The sequence below is a fragment of the Triticum urartu genome, chromosome 1 (assembly GCF_003073215.2).
Source record: "Triticum urartu cultivar G1812 chromosome 1, Tu2.1, whole genome shotgun sequence".
Classification (NCBI taxonomy): Eukaryota; Viridiplantae; Streptophyta; class Magnoliopsida; order Poales; family Poaceae; genus Triticum; species Triticum urartu.
In genome coordinates, this window is record NC_053022.1 from 516,215,801 (window position 1) to 516,234,651 (window position 18,851).

The window sequence follows — 18,851 nt, forward strand, 5'->3', positions numbered from 1 at the left end:
GGGCCCAACGTTTTCTATCATTGGAACCTTGATGATTTATCTCATTTGAACATAATCAAACCTCTCTGATTTTTGTCAGTACATGATTGTACACCTCCTATGCCCACTTAATTGTGTGTTCATTTTGCTAATCAAAAAGCATCTGATTTTATGGCTGGGTACGTTGAAAATATATAAAATCTTTCTTCTTTTGGATAATTTGTTTCCCTTTGACCAATCTTTGTTACTTGCCTACACATCTGTGCATAGCGTAATGCTCCAGCATGACCGCTTCGTGTGCTGCCTCGAGTCGCGCGGCCACTACGCTCGCGCCGAGGCGGAGGCAGCTGCCACTCTCGACGCCCTCCGCTGCGCGCTCTCGCCGGCGGCGTTCGCAAAGCCTTGTCACCACGCTGCAAGTGTTGCCCCCTCCTCCCCAAGGGCATGGTGAAGAAAGGTGCCTATGTGGTTCTTCTGCAGCTCGCAGCGAGGATTGTTGTGTCCAATCTGCACAATAATGCCAAGAAGTCCTTGGAGACGTAAGTCACGGCGCATGTTTTTGCCATGATTTCCTTCGGTTGGTTTTCATGGATTTAGGTGTTGAAAAATTATGGGACGTGGAAGCAGGATTAAGGACATGTACCTGCACTACAACGAGAGATCTGGGCTGCTTCTTTGTGGCTTCCAAACTTGAAATTTTTGTTTGGAAGTTAGTTTAGTTTTTTGTTATGGATTCACATCTTCTCACATATACCATCCTCTTAGACCTTTAGATTTCCAAAAAAACTAAATGAAGATATGGTGGTATGGTCTCAGTAGTACAACTTAAAGCCTTGCATGCTTTATATTTTCTTTGAAATTTGGTCTTGAAGAATCATGTATCTATGTTAGATCCGGTGAGAAAAGGCGGCTTCCAAGCAGAGAATGAGGGAGTGTTGGCTACATTTGGCTTTGGACTTAAGTGTCTAAATATTCTCATAATACTTGGCTCCTTTTTAACCTTTGCGCCATTGACGCAACGAGTCATCTAGTAGTTACAAAAGCAGCGTAGGTGCAGCTCTGCGCATGGAGAAGAGAATTCACCACATTTCGGATCGCCCGTATCACCAGTCTCGGGGTTGCAGGTCCTAGAACCATCTGCAAACTCAACGGCCGGCGCGTCTCCACGCGTCCCCCAATCCAGCCATCCGTCCGAACCCAGGTGCACCACACCTCTCACTCTCTCCCGGGCCCATCTTCGAACTTCTCCAGCCGCGAGCTCCCTCCGGCCGAGCTCGCTCAAACGAATGGCAGCCACATCCGTCGCCTCCGCCCCGCGCCCGCTGCGCGCGACGCCGCGCCCGCATCCCTGCGCGCCCTGCCGCCACCACCACGCCGCGCCGCCCCACGCCCTCCGCAGGCCGCGCCTCGCCGTCTCGGCCTCCTCAACCACCGACGAAGCCAGCAGCGCCTCCTCCTCGTCGTCGTCCCGGTTCTACTTCAACTTCACCGGCTTCCCCTTCCCGCTCGGCCCCTTCCTCAACCGCCGCACCACCCGCACCGAGGTACGTAAAAGACAATCGCCTCAGCCTGATCCTCTCTCGCCTCACTTCGCTTGCTCTCTGGAGTCTGAGCTCCTCTCCGAATGCAGGCGGTGAAGGGCAGCGTATGGCTGTTCGAGCAGGAGCAGGCGCTGGGCTTCAGCAGCGTCTCCACCAACACCCGCATGACCGTCGTCAAGCTCCGCTCCGGCGGGCTCTGGGTGCACGCCCCCATCGCCCCCACCAAGGAGTGCATCCAGGTACGCTTCAGTTTCTGCAAAGGAAGCAACAGTTCGCGCGGCTCCTGTTCGACATTAATCCGGCGCCATGCCATGCGCAGCTGATCAAGGAGCTGGGCGCGCCGGTGGAGCACATCGTGCTGCCGACCTTCGCGTACGAGCACAAGGTCTTCCTCGGGCCCTTCTCCAGGAAGTTCCCCAGGGCGCAGGTGTGGGTGGCGCCGCGGCAGTGGAGCTGGCCCGTCAACCTGCCGCTCGAGTTCTTCGGGGTCTTCCGCTCCAAGCCCCTCGAGGACGAGGACGACGCCACGCCCTGGGCCGCCGAGATCGAGCAGAAGGTGCTCAGCTCGCCGGAAGTTGGTATTCCCAGTTCCTCACCGCCCACTCTCATCTCTGAACACCGTCGTGAACGCATTGATGCATACTATACATGATAATTATGCCTCTGTAAATTGGGTGCGTTCAGGGATTGGGCCGTATGTGGAGGTGGCGTTCTACCATAAGCCTTCCAGGACATTGCTGGTCACGGATGCTGTCATCTTTGTCCCTCGGCAGCCGCCCGATTGCATCAGCAAAGAGTCCTTGTTGGCAGCTGCCAAGAACGGCTTGGCAGTTAAGATATTGAGCAAAGGGAGAGAGGTTCCTGATGATCCCGTTGAGGACAACAAGCTTACCCGGCAGACAGGTAAATACAGTTTGATGCCATTTCTGAACAAGAATTAGCTGGAAGCAGTGAGATCTGCACTTCATGTTAGAATTGAGGTAGTGTAGTAGTAACACCTTGGCAAGATTGTTTCCCGTCTAGGTATGCTCATCCAGAGAAGTGTTTTCACAAACTTGTCCATATTTGCTTTTTTTTCAGTTATTTTTTCCCACATTTTGGAAAGGGGCAACATTCATCAGTCTAACGTTTTAACTGCAGTCTAATCGTGGAAATGCTTCCATTCTGTACTAATTGTTATCACAACGGTACAAGAATTATCTGGAATGTGTAAAATGTAGAATGCATGTTTTGAATAAGGTAGTGTAGTAGAACACTAGATTGATTTCCATGTAGGCATCTAGGTATGTACTGCTCAGAAAAAAGGTTAGTGCTAAAACTTGGCCGTATTAACTTATTCACTTCAGTTAGCCTTTTTGAATTTGAAAAGCAGCAACATTAAGTAGGAAGGTCATCTTGCCAGTATTGGTGTATTGTTTATGTTCTTGTTGCTTAGGCTTTGTGTATCTGAATGTTGTTTACATGACAATCTCTGTCCTCAGCGATTCCATGTCCTAGAATCAAGAAAGTACTCGTAGTAGAGTACGCCGGGTACACGCGCTTGTGATTGGGTTTTCTCATTTGCCTACTATCTTCCTGCGTTCAGGAATACCATCATTCCTACTATCTTGTCATTGTATTCTTGATATGTACATCATCAATCCTGATCATGTGTATTGTTTCAAGATTGCCAATGATCAAACCTGTTAACTTTCAGTTTGAAGCTTTAACGTGACAGATAGAAGCAACATTGTAATTGCTACTAGTTGCATAGCACAAATCATATGTTGATGTACCAACAATCTTGTATATTTGCATCAACAATATCGACAGGATTATCTTTAACCTCGTCTATGTTCCAACAGGATGGGAGAGGATGGTACTTCAAATACTGTTCCTTGGTCCCTCAAATCTCCTCGAGCCCAACGCGAGCTTCGCTCAAATGTCACAGAAACTGATCGTCTCACCAATCGTGAAGACGCTCGTTTTCAGCAAAGTTCCAGAGAAGGTATGTTTTGTCATAGCTAGCACTACACTAAATGGTTACACTTCAGTCATCCCTTCATGGCATGCTAACATCACCCGCTTGTTGTGCAGGTGAGGGACTGGGTGGACAGGATCGCCGCGGACTGGCCGTTCCGGCGGATCATCCCGGCGCACTTCGCGGCCCCGATCAACGCGAGCCGGTCCGACTTCCTGGCCGCCTTCGCCTTCCTCGACGAGTTCCTCCCGGACCGCCCCGCGGCCTCGCCCGGCCTCTCCCTCATTTTCGCGTCGTTCATGGGCAAGGCGGCCAGCTACTTCCCGCCGGACGACATGAAGACCCTCTCGTCGCTCGATGACTTCCTGGTCTCCGTCGGCGCCGTCAAGAAGACCGTCTCCGGAAGGAAGCGATGATACATATACCAGAGAAACCGCTGCCTTGTCTTTTCTTCTGCTTAGTTTTGTCACGAAATGAAACGTCACTGGCTGCTGCTGTGAATGATTTATCCACATTGTTGCAGAATGCGTGTATAGAGTTAGTTTACCCAGATTGTACAGTACAGTACGATGAAATGGTTACATTTTCCAATAGAAAATTTGTGATCCGAAAGCTAGAATCGGCCAGGGCACAGTGAAGCGTTTGCCTTCGTGTGCATCTCGTTGCAACTTACAGCACGCATCTTGTTGGCCGGCCACGGACGAGTGAATCGTACGTTGAGACGGCACAAGATTGGGATGGTATGCACGGTGGATTGGGATTTGGGAGTTAATTCCATGGCCCGACCGATCCAGTTTCCGTCGAGTAAATGCGCGGGGGCTGCCTCCATGAGCCGGCGGGCACACGGGGAGCTGCACTGCACTATCCTCACGCGGCAGACAGTTGCCTCATTAACCTGCACGTACGTACTTACATCGCTCGTTGAGTAGCACATCATGTGTGCTGCAGTCGGCCTTGCTGTACCACGTACTAGTACATCAATTTTTATTTGAGACACTGTAGTTTCTTTTTGAGACACTGTAGTACATCAGTTTTTTTTTTTGAGGGAAACACCAGTTGTTGTAAGACGTACGTACGCGTACATCATTTTGCGGTTCATGGCTAAGTGGGCTGGTACTCCGGCCGGTTTTCACTTTTGTTGATGGGCTCAACCTCAACGTTTAGCTTTCGAGCTTTTAATAAACATGAATTATTAGGCTAACCTCAACGTTCACGCAGGAGGCCGATGGTAATGAATGTTCCATTTAGGCCTTGTACAATGCAAGGTGCTTAGGAAAGGTGCTTATTTGTACATAGGAACGCTTAATTAGGTGTCTCTTCTGTAAAAATAGGCACCGGTGCTTCTAGTAGCTTGTATGATGGAAGATGCTTAGAAAAATAAACTGAGTTTTTCTATAGCACCGGTGCCTATTTCTATAGGAGAGACGCTTAGTTAAGCGTCTATCTTATAGAAATAAGTACCGGTGCTTAAAGAAAGCCGGATTTATTTTTTAAAACACCTTCTCTAAGTATCTTTCATTGTACAGGGCCTAAGGAAAAGATCCTTGGCACCCAAGACACCACGTACGGGTAAATGCAACGGCAACGCGACGGAGAAATTTTGGCCAATCTCTAGAGTTGCACTATGCCCGTAAAAAAGATGTGAACACGTTACACTTACCGCACGATGGCTGAAAACGGTGCCGGTGTCGCGCCACTACACGTGGGCGCAGTAGCAGTACTCGCGACTTGTCCTACTCCCGAAGTCAGAGGCCTCACTGCGTGTCCGTATCCCTGTCAGGCCCAGACCAGGTAGTTAAGTCAGTTACCACGGCCACAAGTCAGAACCAAGTCATCATCATCACAAGTCAAAATTACTACTGTAACTTCGCAATGCAGATCGAAATTAGTAACCACGAGCGAGCGAAATGAATGCCACACGACGCAAGGGCGAGACGGAGGCAGACAGACGGTGGTGCGCCATTAAACCTCCTCCAACCTTGCCTCGCCGTCACAGGGAGGGGCAGCGCACATTAAACCCCAGCGGCGCGGCCCGGCCGCCGACGCCGTCCACGGCCGTGGCCGCTGGCAGGGCACGCATGGCCTCGTCTTCTGGTCAGATACAAGGCACGCCAAGCCTGGCCTCATTTTCAGTTTAAGAACGGATACATCATACGTGTGAAAGAGAAGAAAAATAATGGCGTGGCGTCGCGCCGGTGCCCACGCCGTCAGCCACAGCGAGAAATTGACAATCGAGCGGACGTCACGTCGGCGGCGGCACAAAAACTTGCGGGCTTTTCTTCCTTTGCATTGATTGATGGCGCGAGCCGGGTAACGGCGAAATTATGCTACTAGACTAGAGCAAAAATGACACGAAAGAACCAAGAATTCCAAGGAAGAAGAAGAAGAAGAAGAACTGGCCTATACATATGCTATATCTATGTTACTGGCCGCGGGCATCGATCGTTCCTCCATTGTAAGTCCTTTCCGGCCGCGCAGTCGAGGGGTGCGCCGCCGCGGAAAGCAGGAACAAGAGAGGACGATCGATCCTCGCTGAAGAACCCGGGCGCCTGCCGGTGATCCGTCCAAGAAAGCAAGAACTGGCCCCGCCGTCGTCGCCGGCCGTCCTCAGTTGTGCAGCGGGTTGGGGCCCGTGGGGACGCGCCGCTTGGAGACGCCGTAGCGCATGTCGACCTCGTCGCGGCCCGGCGGGGGCAGCGGCACCGCGGGCGCGCCCTGGCGGTGGTGGTGGCGGTGGTGGCGGTGCCGCGCGCCTCCCCTGAGGGCGCGCCGCTTGATCAGGTGCAGCTCCTCGCACCACGCCGGGCGCGGGCCGGCGCGCGGGTTGCACATCCTGGCGAGGACCGCCTCGTCGGCGGCCGTCAGCTCCGTCGCGCTCCCGCGTCCCGGAGGCGGCGGCGGCGGCAGGGCGGAGCAGAGGAGGAGCAGGGACGCCAAGAAGAGGAGGCGGAGGGCGCAGGACCAAGAACGCGCCATGGCTGCGCCGGCGCACGCGCGCGCGCGCGACTGGGCCGCCTGCCTTGCGTCGCTCCGGTGGTTCTTGGAGGGCGGAATGGTGGCTCGGGGAGCGCGTGCGCGTGCGCGGCGAGGGGCGGCCCGGCGAGAGGTGGAAGGGGGGCTGTGGCGAGCGGGGGAGTTGAGCCGAGAGGGACGCGGTGGAAATTGGGCTGGGAGGGTGCGGTTGGCTTTAAAGGCGGTGGCGTGAGGTGCATGAGGAGCTGGAAAACAGAGACGGGCCAAAGGCGAAGTCAAGCTACGGTACGTACGTATCTGGGGATTTCGACCCCCCAACTGATTTAGAGGCAGGCAAGTTATGCAGAAAGGCGACCCTCTCGCTCGAAAAACAAAAGAAGCTTGTTAAAAAGTCTATTATAACCGTCTATTATAACTGGTCCGTAGAAACGGAGTGGTCAGATAAAAGGTCTACCTCGTCATATGGCTGGCGACGTACGCTGGAGGGTTCGCTTCGCGGCGGACCTGGCGACCGCACGTCACGTCACGCTCGACAACGGCGAACTCTGGCTGCGCAGGGAGGCTCTTCGGATCGTGCTGCTCGATACTAGGGGGTACACGGTGGATGCACGATACCTACGCCCTGGTGAGTGGATCGATATCGGGGACATCGTCGCCTTTCCCTGCCACTTTGCTAGGGTTTATGACAGATCTCCGGCGAACGGAGGAATCTCCGGCGGGGATGCACTGCCGCGTGGCTCACCGCGTGGGCTCGCGGTACATGGGAGCGTTCGTGCGGATCGGGACATGCACCGCCGAGCGTCACGTATGACAGATGGACCAGGGGTTCTGGGGCGCGGACCGGTCCGCCATGGGACGGATGCGCGACACGTAGGTGAGGGGAGATCCAACCGCCATGAGAGCGATGGAGCTAGGGTTTCCGGGGGCGCCGCGGGTATAAATCTTGCGGCTGCTACTCCTTCCCCCATTTTGGATCTCGACGAGGGGCTCGCCCACTTCTAGAGCGCTTCGCCTCTCGCCAGATCTAGAGTTCGTCCTAGCTTTGCTTGGTGGGAGGGCAAAATCCATGGCGATCTGCGTTCTTTTGCCCAAGTAGTTGCCTCTCAATCCCCCACAAATCCCCTTGCTAGATCCAAAGAGAAGCCACCTACGAGTTCTTTCGTGAATCCTGCTGCTAGATCCAAAGAGAAGCCACCTGTTGAGATGAGAGGGGACGGATTTGGTGTGGGCCGCCATGGGCGCGGCGCTGGCGCTGGGCGTTTCGATCGTGGCCGCGGCCGCGGCTTTGATTCTAACGTCTGGAAGCGCAAGACGGAGATGGGAAGCTCTTCCACCACCAACGACAAGTGGGATGAGGCGGCCGGCGCCCTGCAGGCGAACCGAACCCGGCAATCCAGATGGGATGGGGATGGTGGCGACCTGCAGGAGTCTCAGGTGCCGGCGACGACCGATGGGCAGCAGGCACCTCCTCCCCACCGCCAGGAGCTGCGTGGTGGTGATGCCGGAAGCGACAAGGCTCACCACGCCTTCGACAAGAACACTGCCACTGCTGCTAACCGCGAGTACTCCTCCTCTGGTACTATCGTTCCTCCTTGTGATGCTTGTCAGATCTGCCATCTTCCTGGGCATTTCACTGTTAGGTGTCCTCAGGCTCTCTGTGATAGATGTAAAAAGAGAGGTCACCTGTCCTTTGTCTGCAATGAGTTCTTTCCTTGGGATTACACACCTGTGATGTGTGCTTTTCAAACTAAGGGTCAGGGCTTCTTTTACATTCCTGATTACAGCGTGGATAGGCAGAGTAGGGATAACATTTTCAACATTGTTGTTACCATTACTGATGGCTCTGCTCAGACCAAAGATATTGAACATGAGTTGAGTGTTTACGTTGGCCAGGGATGGCGATGCTCTGCTAGATTCTTTACTCCAAAAAAGTTTGTCATGAGAATGCCGAACCCTAGAGAGGTTGACAGAGCTCTTTTTGTTGAAAATATTAAATTGAAAAAGTGTGGGGTCAGTGTCAAGTTTTCTCCTTGGTCTGAGGATATTGATTCTGAGGGACTGTTAGAGATTGCTTGGGTTAAGATCGAAAAAATTCCACCTAACAAGAGATGTGATAAAACTGTAGCTTATGTGGGAGGCCTTGTTGGAATTACCCTGGAAGTTGATATGTCTACCATAAATCGCCCATCCTCTGTCAGAGCTAAAATCTGTTGTAGATCGATAGCTCAACTCCCTGCCACTGCTGAAGGGGTGCTTGCAGGACGTTTCTACAGGTTTACATATGAGGTTGAGGAGGTTTTGGTTAAAAATCATGTGGACACAGAAACCGTTGATCCTATTCCTGATGAAAGGACCAAGCCAGACCAGACTCCCAAGAGGAAACGTACTGAACAAGAAAAAGGGATGCCGCAGCCTGAGTCTGCTGGGCATGGCAATACTGGGGGCTCTTACCGTGGTGGCAAGGCCTGTCGCCTGCTATACGATGATAAAGAGGGATCTCCCTCTACTGAAAGTGATGGGGACAATTCCCTGCTCATTGAAACATTACAGAGAGAAATTGAGGAGAAAATGAAGGATGGCGAGGGAGATTCCTCCAACTGGATTGTCCCCAGGAATCCTGTTGTCATGGAGAAAAATGCTCAAGTCATTCAGGTGAAGAGAGCCATACATAATAATTTTGCATCACCCTGTCAGACTGCTTCTAACCATTCTCAGATTGTGGAGGTAACTGGTGAGGTGGACCCTGGGATCAAGACTTCGTGCAGCTATGTGGTACAACTCCCGTCCCCTGAAAGCACTGAAGAGATCATTCTCACTCCTCCACTAGCAACTGAAGCCCCATTGAGATTCAGCAAGCGTAACCTTTCTGGAATGCAGGACAAGGTGCAGGATAAGGCCAAAAAAATGGCTAGTAAGAGGAATCTGGAAGGTAATAATATTCCTACCTCCAAAAATTCATTTGATGTGCTTTCTGATAATGAGTTAATTAGCAGAGCTCATAAGATAGGGGTAGAAATACCCAATGATGATTTCGTTGTTGTTGACATTATTAGAGAGCTTGAGTGCGTCCGAAAAGAATTAGATGATAAAAAAGAAGATAATAATGATGATAACGAGCAGGATAACATGACTGTGACAAATGGCTTAGGCAGGAATACCCCTGTGATATTAGAGTGGTTGGACCAGGAAGAGCATATTTTTGAGCGTATTTCTTCTGTGAAACCTAAGAAGAAAAAACATAATAAATCCAATATCAAAATTTCTAGGCCTGTGACTAGGAGTCAGAAAAGAAACAACACTGAGAAAGAATTGTTATGTAACCCTTCCCCGTCTCCTGGTAGGGTTACTAGAGCCAAATTCCACAAAAAACGTTCCAAATGAGAGGCCTCATTTGGAACTGTCGAGGGGTAGGCAAGAAAGGGATGGCCACCTGCCTCTCAGACATGATTAGTGACCATTCCCTTGACTTCCTGGGTCTACAAGAAACTATAAAAAAAAGAATTCACACCTAAGTGTTTGAGAAGAATTTACCCCTTTGACATATTCCAGTGGAACTGGGTGCCCTCTATGGGCAAATCTGGGGGCATTTTATGTGGTACGAGGAAAGATACTTTTGATATAGTATCTTGTGCTAAGGGCAAATATGTTCTACAACTAGTGTTGTTTGACAAAAAGAAGAAAATTCAATGGGGCTGCTGGTAGTTTATGGATCGGCGCATGATGAATTCAAAAATGAATTCCTGGTGGAGCTAGCATCCTTTTGTAGTGGCATGACCATACCCTACATTGTGGGGGGAGATTTTAATATCCTGAGACATTCGGGAGAGAAGAATAAAAAGATGGTGAACAATAAAGCCACTGACATGTTTAACTCCATTATCAATACACTAGCTCTTAGGGAGATCCACATCAATGGGGGGAAGTATACTTGGACTAACAACCAGACTCATCCCACGCTGGAAAAACTAGACCGAATCCTTATGTCTGAATGTTGGGAAGATATTTTCCCATTGATCTCAGTGAGGAAACTAGTTCGGGAGCTGTCTGATCATAACCCACTCCTGCTGTCCTCCGGGGAAGAGGGGCGCGAAGCCCCGAAACCCCGTGAATTTTGTTTTAACCTGTCCTGGATCAATGATGACAAGTTCATGCCCACTGTGAGGAGAATTTGGGCTAGAAATGTAGCTTCATCAGATCCAATTGATACCCTGAACATCAAGCTGAAAAGAATCAAAACTTATTTTAAAGGTTGGGGCTCGAATAAGTATGGGCATGATAAGAAAAAGAAAGAAGAACTACGTATGGAACTAGCTATGCTTGAGAAACTGGAAGAAGAAGATATGTTGCCTCCTGACTTGTATAGTAGAAAAATGGACATCAACGCTGAGCTCTATGAGCTCCTGGTTAATGAGGAAATATTTTGGCTTCAACAGTCCCACGAGCGCTGGCTGCTCAAAGGAGACCTGAACACTGACTATTATCATAAAATTGCTAATGGACGGAAACGTAAAAATACAGTCCAATCACTTAAAGTGGGAGAGACATTGATTGAAGGCACGGACAATTTAATTGCACACGCCACTAAGTTCTACAAAGAGCTGTTTGGACCAGCCCCTGGTAACCGGGTTCACCTTGACCCGGGAACCTGGTCCCCTGAAGAGAAATTAGACGAAAAAGATAATAAAGATCTTTGTCGAGAATTTACAGAACAAGAGGTCAAAGAGGCTCTTTTCGACATGGCTCCTAATAGAGCCCCTGGACCCGATAATATTCCTGTTGAGTTCTATCAGGTGTGCTGGGATATAGTCAAAAATGACATTATGGCCCTTTTTAAAGCTTTCCACCAAGGGACACTGGATGTTCAACGGCTTAACTATGGAGTTATTACTCTACTCCCTAAGGTTTCTAAAGCCGAGAAAATCCAACAATACAGGCCTATCCGCTTGTTGAGATGCCCATATAAGTTGATCACCAAAGTTCTTGACCGTAGAGTTGCCATTTATGCGAACAAACTCATTAGTACTACTCAAAACGCCTTTGTAAAAGGGAGAAACATCATGGACGGGGTCATGTCCCTTCATGAAATCCTTAATTACACTTATGTTAAGAAGAAAGTGGGAATCGTCCTTAAGTTGGACTTTGAAAAAAGCCTATGATAAGGTGAATTGGGACTTTCTCCTAGAATGCCACAAGATGCGGGGCTTTGACAAAACCTAGTGTGGTTGGATTGAAAAGATACTGCACAATGGGACGGTGAGCATCAAACTAAATGGTAGTGTTGGGCCGTATTTTCAAAGCAAAAAAGGGGTTAGGCAGGGGGACCCACACTCTCCTTTCATGTTCAACCTAGCAGTTGAATGCCTCACTAAAATGATCAAAAATGCCCAAAAAACAAACTTATTGTGGGCTTGGCTGCAGACCTCATCCCTGATGGGGTGGCGGTCCTGCAATATGCAGATGATACAATCATTTGTATCGAGGATAATGCTGATAAGGCTGTCAACCTGAAGTTGCTGCTATATATGTTTGAAATGATGTCTGGCCTGAAAGTTAACTTTCAGAAAAGTGAGATCCTCACTGTGGGTGGAGATGAAAATACGGTGAAAAAATATGCAGAAATCTTCAACTGTGAGGTTGGCAGTTTCCCGCTCAAATACTTGGGAATGCCTGTGAGCTATACTAATCTAAAATCTTCCGACTAGGAGTTTATTGTTGGTAAGTACCTCAAGAGGTTCGAGGCCTGGATCGGCAACGCTGCCTCAATAGGAGGGAGGCACACTTTGCTTGATTCTGTTGTCACACAGATATCTCTCTACCACATGTCTATGTGGCTCATGAATAAGACTTTCATCGAGAGGCTAGACAAACACAGACGTAGATTCTTCTAGCAAGGGTGCAACAAAAAGAGGAGATACTATCTTGTTAAATGGAGCAAGATATGTAGATCCAAAGACAAAGGGGGTTTAGGTATTAAAGATCTTAGAAAGCAAAATATTAGTCTCATGGTCAAATGGTGGTGGAAATTAGAGACACAAAACGGGCTATGGCAAGATATAGTCCGGGCCAGATATCTTCGCAACACCTCTGTTGCTGAAGTTTCCCCCAAATTCTCTGACTCGCCCTATTGGAAAGCTTTGCTCAAGATTAAAGATATATATATGATGGGCAGAAAGATTGAGACTGGGGCTGGGAACTTGATCAGGTTGTGGAAAGATCCGATAAATGGGCTGATCCCATTTCAAGATCAGTATCCGCGCTTGTTTGAAATCTGCAACTACCCAACAAGCACCCTGGACCGAAAAGATAGGCTTGACGACGCCTCTATGTTCAGACGTAGGCTTACCCCTGAATTATTCAAGCAATGGGAAGATATGCGTGTTGTGGTCAATAAAATCCCCCTTACTGAGAGGGATGATCGTATTTTCTGGGGACTCAACCAGAATGGCAAATTCACCACTAAGTCAATATATAAAATGCTGGAGAAACCCCTGAGTGGGTGCCATTATAGATGGATTTGGAAAGCCAAGATCCCTCTTAAAATCAAGATCTTTCTGTGGCAAATGTCGCAAGACGCAGTCCTTACTAGACAAGTGATGAGCAAAAGAAATTGGACAGGGAATCCCTGTTGCTCTTTCTGCAAACAGGTGGAAACGGTGAAGCACTTGTTCTTTACTTGTCCCGTGGCCAGAATTGTTTGGCGATCCATTGGAGTAGCTCTTGGCACCGATAGATGCCCGTCGGACTACTGGCAATATTTTGTGTGGTGCCACAAATTCCTTCCTGGGAAGCAAAAGTTTCATACGGTGGGCCTAGCGGCCGTATGTTGGGCCATTTGGTTGGCACGCAATCGAGCTACTTTTGAAAAGAAACAAATTAAGACTCCTTTTGAGATTGTGTTTTCTCTATGTTCCTTTCTATTATATTGGACAGGGCTTCAACAAGGAGAGGACGCCAAGGATCTTCGCGATGGAGCTGAGATGATCAGGACTGGGACGATGCAGCTGATGAAGATGTGTGGTGCTGTCAAGAAACTAATCCAAGGTGCCTGATGCTCTCTGGAGGTGTGCTGGATGAGGAGATGACGGGCGTGCGATCCCAATACTGTTTCCCCTTCGAGTTTCATGCGACTGTGTGTTTTGATACTTTGATCTGATCTTTTGAGAATGTAATAGGTTAGGTGTTATGCTGTGCTACCCAGGTTTTCGCCCCATGATACTCGTTTCGACGGCGAGCGAGTATTGTGGGTTTCCTGGTAGTGCAAGAACTCGCTATGCCTCTTTCCCCCCTCCTGTTTTTCTAGCTTGAACTGGTTGTATTTCCGTTCTTTGCAATGGAAAGGGGTAAAAAGCCCGGTTCTAATAACCGTCTTTCTAAAGTTACATCTAGATGTGCCCTAAGTGTTGCACATAAATGTGATGTATTGTTATGATGTGATTACATGTTGAAAACAGACGTACGTGCCCATCGAATCTACTTATTGGCCTGCAAAAAATGTAGATTTTAGCCGCCACTTTAGTTTTCTTATTGACCTATAAAATGAAACATAACCGGTAAGACGCATAAAATAAAACATAATCGATAAGTTTTGGGCACGATGGGCCTGTCACCGTCGGTGGGAGACGAGCTACCAACATGGTGCACAAGGACCATACTTCATGGAAAGCATGCCAAGACCCTACCAGCCATCCACCTGCTAGTCATGTGGGAGTTCTGCAAACACAGAAATTCTATCGTGTTTGAAGGAGTGAGGCCGGACGAGCAACATGTCCTACGACGGATTGCCTCCGAGTGTGTGACATGGAGGTAGGCAGGCATCTTGCATGGTGACCTCCAAGTCTCCTTTGTAGGGGTAGATGGGCGGGCCGAGGGTGAGTAGTCCCTTTAGGTCGGCGTGTGGTGGAGTGCGTTGTGTAAACACTCTGTAAATAACTGTGCTTGGGGTTCTTCCCCTTTCCTCTCTTAATATATGATACGCACACTCGTGCGTATTCGAGAAAAACATAATCGATAAGACGTACTTCATCTCACATCAAAATTTTATGTCATTGATTTTACACGGAGATTCGTATATTGTTATGATGTGATTATATATTGAAAATGGACATATGTGCCGTTGAATCTACTTATTGAGATACAAAAAGCAAGCTTTTGTTTCACGTTAGTCAAGTCAATACGATGTGGAAGATTTTTTTGATTGTTAATGTGGTTCCATATCAAATGTAGATTTTAGCTGGTAATTTAATTTATTTATTGACTTTTAAAATAAAACATAACCGATAATGTTGTTGACATCACCTTCATCTCTGCCAGGAAGTCGCGACATCTTCACCGATGATGGTTCAGGTTAGGGTTCATCGGGGTATAAGATTCATACCGCCACCTGGACTTATAATAACAGTTAGTAATTTTATCTAGTGGTAGTTCAAGTAGGATGCGTTGGGCGGGGGTGGGATGAGCTGGCGTATTGATCAATGGTAAGACTAAGAAGATGACGACAAGAGGTTATTGCCAGGAGGTGGTGTTGATTCAGTAGTCACAAACGACAATAGAATGGGAGAAGGCAAGGGCGTCTGACTATGATGAAGAAGACATTATAGAAAATGGATAAGTAGAGGCCCAACTAGGTCTCTACGCCGATAAAATGTGGTTTTTCACTGCTAGAGATGGTTCGGCACGAAGTAAGGGCAATAGAGCAGCCAATCTTTTAGGATTAAAGGAGGCAATGGAGTAAAGTCGTGTATCTTGATTTGACGAGCTAATGAGATCACACATGACTCAGAGGTGGGCACTCAATTTTGTCTTGCTGCAGTGGATCTTGGGTTATATCAAGGGTGTCATTCATCACACATACTATTCAAATGTTGCTATAAATATCACCAACCATTTAGTACGACACTGACAACATAACAATCTCGCCCAAAAATGGTTCACATTGACTTAGACAATTAAGCAACTAGCCTATCCCTAAGATATACCGGTCCATCCACATTAAATCGATTGGGATTGATTTTCTTATGTCCAAGTCTGCTTCTAGAAATGCAACGTCAATATAGTGAAACACACAACTTCAAGTTCTTATTTTTTACTACAGTAAGATACACTTTTCTTGGAAAATAAGTTGTTATTTCCAATATCCTTAAACTATGCTAAAGCCACCCTCTTCTGAAATGCGGCGAGAATCAAAGACTTTTGTCTCAATTTGGCAACCTAATCAAGTCGCAAAAGACTCACAGATGGGCACTCAGTTTTTTCCCTTGCTGTAGCAGATCTTGGATTATATCATCAAGGGTGTCGTTCATCACACATACTATTCGATCGCCGCTATAAATATCACCAGCTATTTAGTACAACACCAACAACATAACAATCTCATCAAAAAAATGGTTTACATTGACTTAGACAATTAAACAACTAGACTAAAGATATATAACGGTCCATCTACATTTATGTCGTCCGGGGTTGAATTTCTTACACCATCCGAGTCGGTTCGGAAAAAAAAATGCAACGTCAGTTTAGTTAAACATGCGATCTCAAATGTTTCTTTTACTACGTATAAGCTATACACACACTTTTCTGGAAAAAGTTGCAGTTTTGAGCATACTAAAACCATGCAAGAATCGCCGTTTTCTGAAATGCATTTATACATGTAACAAAACTCTCAAGCGAACCAACCGAAGAGGTAGATAGTAGTGCCTCTTCTCTTTTTGGGGGAATCTGCTGGTTATGGCAAAGTCAATAATAAGTTGCATGCATTTTTGGAGAGTTCCGTGAGGCCCATGCCGCCATGAAACCCCGAGATCCGCCTACTTCCCCGGCTCGTCTAAAAACTGCCCGGGCAGCCGTTTCACCTCACCTATATATGTCGGCAAGCCTTGTGCTGGGCAGACACCGCTGCCGTGTGGGAAGAAGAAGACGCAAAGACTACGGCCCCCAGCTCCCAAGTCTTGCCATCCCCAGCTGGTTGTCGTCAAGGCGCGGGGAGAAACGGCTGTGAAACCCTCGGCTCGGCCCGTGCGTCGCCGCGCTGGCCGGTGAGCGCGGCGGCGACGGGCGCGATCCCGGCGGAATGCTGTCTCTCTAGATAGACGTAACGTGTGACCTGCGTGCAGGGCCATGTACCGCTCTCCAGCGAAGTGGATGTGATCGCTGTGCGGGCCGGGGCACGCGGTGAGATTGACGTCGACTCCCCGTTTGTGATGGCAGACAAATCTGAGACCCGAGCGTAGAGCGACTTTTGTTGCCCGCGCGGTGTGAAGGAAGGATGCACTAAAATCGTGGTAGGCAAACGTCAACGAGCACAAGACACGGAAGATTTCTCTGATGCTGTTACCAGCCGTGTCAATCACTACGATGGCGTGGGCGAGTGAAAGGGAAGCCGGGCTTCTATGCAAACTGTACACGCAGTCAAATGGCAGCTTCATTTTTATACAAACATAGATTGTTCATTGCATACAATGGTCCTGATAATCTCAGGAACTTGATTAAACCAACCGGCAGGACCCAGGATCATGTTCCGATGGTTTTGCCGGAACATGAGCAGCCATATTACATGACTGATTACCATGAGTGAAGAAAGAAGACACAAACTTTGGAGCCCTACTCTTCTTATAATATAAAAATCTATGGCACCTGTTTGAGATCGGTCCATCGCAGCACTTTTTTTAAAAAACGGAGGCAACAAATTTGCCTCGTCGTCCAATGACGGCGGCATTCGAGTGTCGCTCTCTTATTAAAGGCATTGCTGTTGAAGAATCTCGCCGTTCATGTCATGTCATGAGATGGTTGGTGCAGATATGGTCATTACTGTAGTTTGCCGCGCAGATCTGACCACTTTAGGGCTTTTTTTCCTTTTTTCCTCGCCTACACATAGCTTCCGTCTTATATGAGGTTGCTAGTTATCGGCGTGTTTTTCGTGTGCGCAAATTGGTATCACTTTTTCGTGTGCATCCTAGTTATGCAGAGGGCCGGATGTACGCTCATTGTGTTATGTATCTTCTTGATGTTTCATTTTGAGTTAATAAAATCCATTCTTTATCAAAAAAATAAATTTGCCTCGTCGATTGATTAAGCAGAAGAGAATTGCCCAAATAATCGACGAAAAAGCCAGGCAAAAACCAATCGCATCACTTGTCACTTTGCTCTTTGCTGACCAAAGTGGTAGAGTCGGATGCCACGACAATTCTTTGGAAGCCTGCTTCTTCAGCAAATTCTAGTCACAACGCATAGCGATGACCTCCGCCAGTTCAGGGTTAACCACTTGGTCCGCATACCTCCTTTTGGCTGCAACTATCCTTTCATTTGTATGTTTACATCGAATAGTTTAAGGGTTGCAGATTCACTCTCCATCAGTTGCACAGGCAAAAATGACACGTTCTCCTTTCATCGAGGTCTACAAGGGTGTTTCATTAGCTTTGGCGTACCGGCACGACAAAGGGCGAGGCACCCCTTTGCTAATAATTCAGCACTCCAGGCTAGCACCATTAGAGAGTCTAACCTCAGTGTTTTCCAGCCACAACTTCCATCTATCAGTTCAGCTATTCGAGGACTTGTGCAGCATTGAGAGGCACAACATCTAGTCTCAAAAACTACAGAGAACACACATTTACGAAAAACAACACAGATCCTCAATTGAAGCGTTAAAACAACATGAGTCTTCTCAGCATACAGAAAACTACATTAAGATAGCATCACTTCAGCCTTAGTAAGTCGCTTGTTCTAGCAACAGGCCAGTAACGGATCTGATTCATTTCTAATTTCAAGAACCCTGACCCTGTACAGCCATGCTAGAAATGTCTACCCGACAGTGTATATTGAGCACCGAAGAGACTCGAGCCTTGCTGCAGTTCACATGTTCTTCTCATCAAGGTCCTGCTAAAATGATCAACCTTGTATGACGAACCAGGCCCAGCGATCAAAAAAGGAAAAAAGAAAAAGAAAAAGCGTAAGCAAAGCCCAAACGAAATTTTATTTCCGGATCCAAATGGGCAAGATGATTCCAATCAACGGAGCAGACAATACCAAGTTAACGATGAAACACCCAGAGACACTTGTTACTGAATTATGGCTGAAAACATCATCACATGGATGGCCCAACTAATGGAGAAACACTTATGCAACACGTGTACACAGCATAAGTAGACGCAACCAAACTGACCCCATACGATAATTAACAAGCGGGCCAAAGGATAAAGCACCAACTTCAATCTGTCAAGGTCAAGAAGCAATCTAGAACTATTAATGACAAAATCAGAAATCGGCGCAGTTGTGTAGACGCGTTCTGATTCATTGATAAGGTGATGAGCATGACGTATAGTTCACCTAAACACATGTTTGCCCAAGATCCCACAACTATGACATAATTAGTGGAACAAAATGATCCAAGCTAGACTCTCAATGTT

General features: G+C 48.0%; 2 protein-coding genes across 2 annotated transcripts; one reads left to right on the top strand and one right to left on the bottom strand.

Moving 5' to 3' along the window:
* Nucleotides 1-1,211: 1,211 nt before the first annotated feature.
* Nucleotides 1,212-4,092, top strand: LOC125524596. The gene is made up of 6 exons (XM_048689636.1): nt 1,212-1,523; nt 1,610-1,759; nt 1,840-2,098; nt 2,205-2,423; nt 3,365-3,507; nt 3,597-4,092. Exons 1-6 carry the CDS (start codon nt 1,266-1,268, stop codon nt 3,894-3,896), a joined length of 1,329 nt encoding a protein of 442 aa, XP_048545593.1. The 5' UTR covers nt 1,212-1,265; the 3' UTR covers nt 3,897-4,092.
* Nucleotides 4,093-5,733: 1,641 nt separating this feature from the next.
* On the bottom strand, nt 5,734-6,598 carry LOC125524603. The gene has a single exon (XM_048689647.1). The coding sequence runs from the start codon at nt 6,454-6,456 to the stop codon at nt 6,088-6,090; it is 369 nt and encodes a 122-aa protein (XP_048545604.1). The 5' UTR covers nt 6,457-6,598; the 3' UTR covers nt 5,734-6,087.
* Between the last annotated feature and the right edge of the window lie 12,253 nt (nt 6,599-18,851).

What these genes read in the sequence shown, in the direction of transcription:
- LOC125524603 (XM_048689647.1), bottom strand. Translation starts at nt 6,456, where the DNA reads ATGGCGCGTTCTTGGTCCTGCGCCCTCCGCCTCCTCTTCTTGGCGTCC.
- LOC125524596 (XM_048689636.1), top strand. Translation starts at nt 1,266, where the DNA reads ATGGCAGCCACATCCGTCGCCTCCGCCCCGCGCCCGCTGCGCGCGACG. An exon ending in CAAGCTTACCCGGCAGACAG is followed by an intron (nt 2,424 to 3,364) that starts GTAAATACAGTT and finishes ATGTTCCAACAG; the next exon opens with GATGGGAGAGGATGGTACTT. An exon ending in TCAGCAAAGTTCCAGAGAAG is followed by an intron (nt 3,508 to 3,596) that starts GTATGTTTTGTC and finishes CTTGTTGTGCAG; the next exon opens with GTGAGGGACTGGGTGGACAG.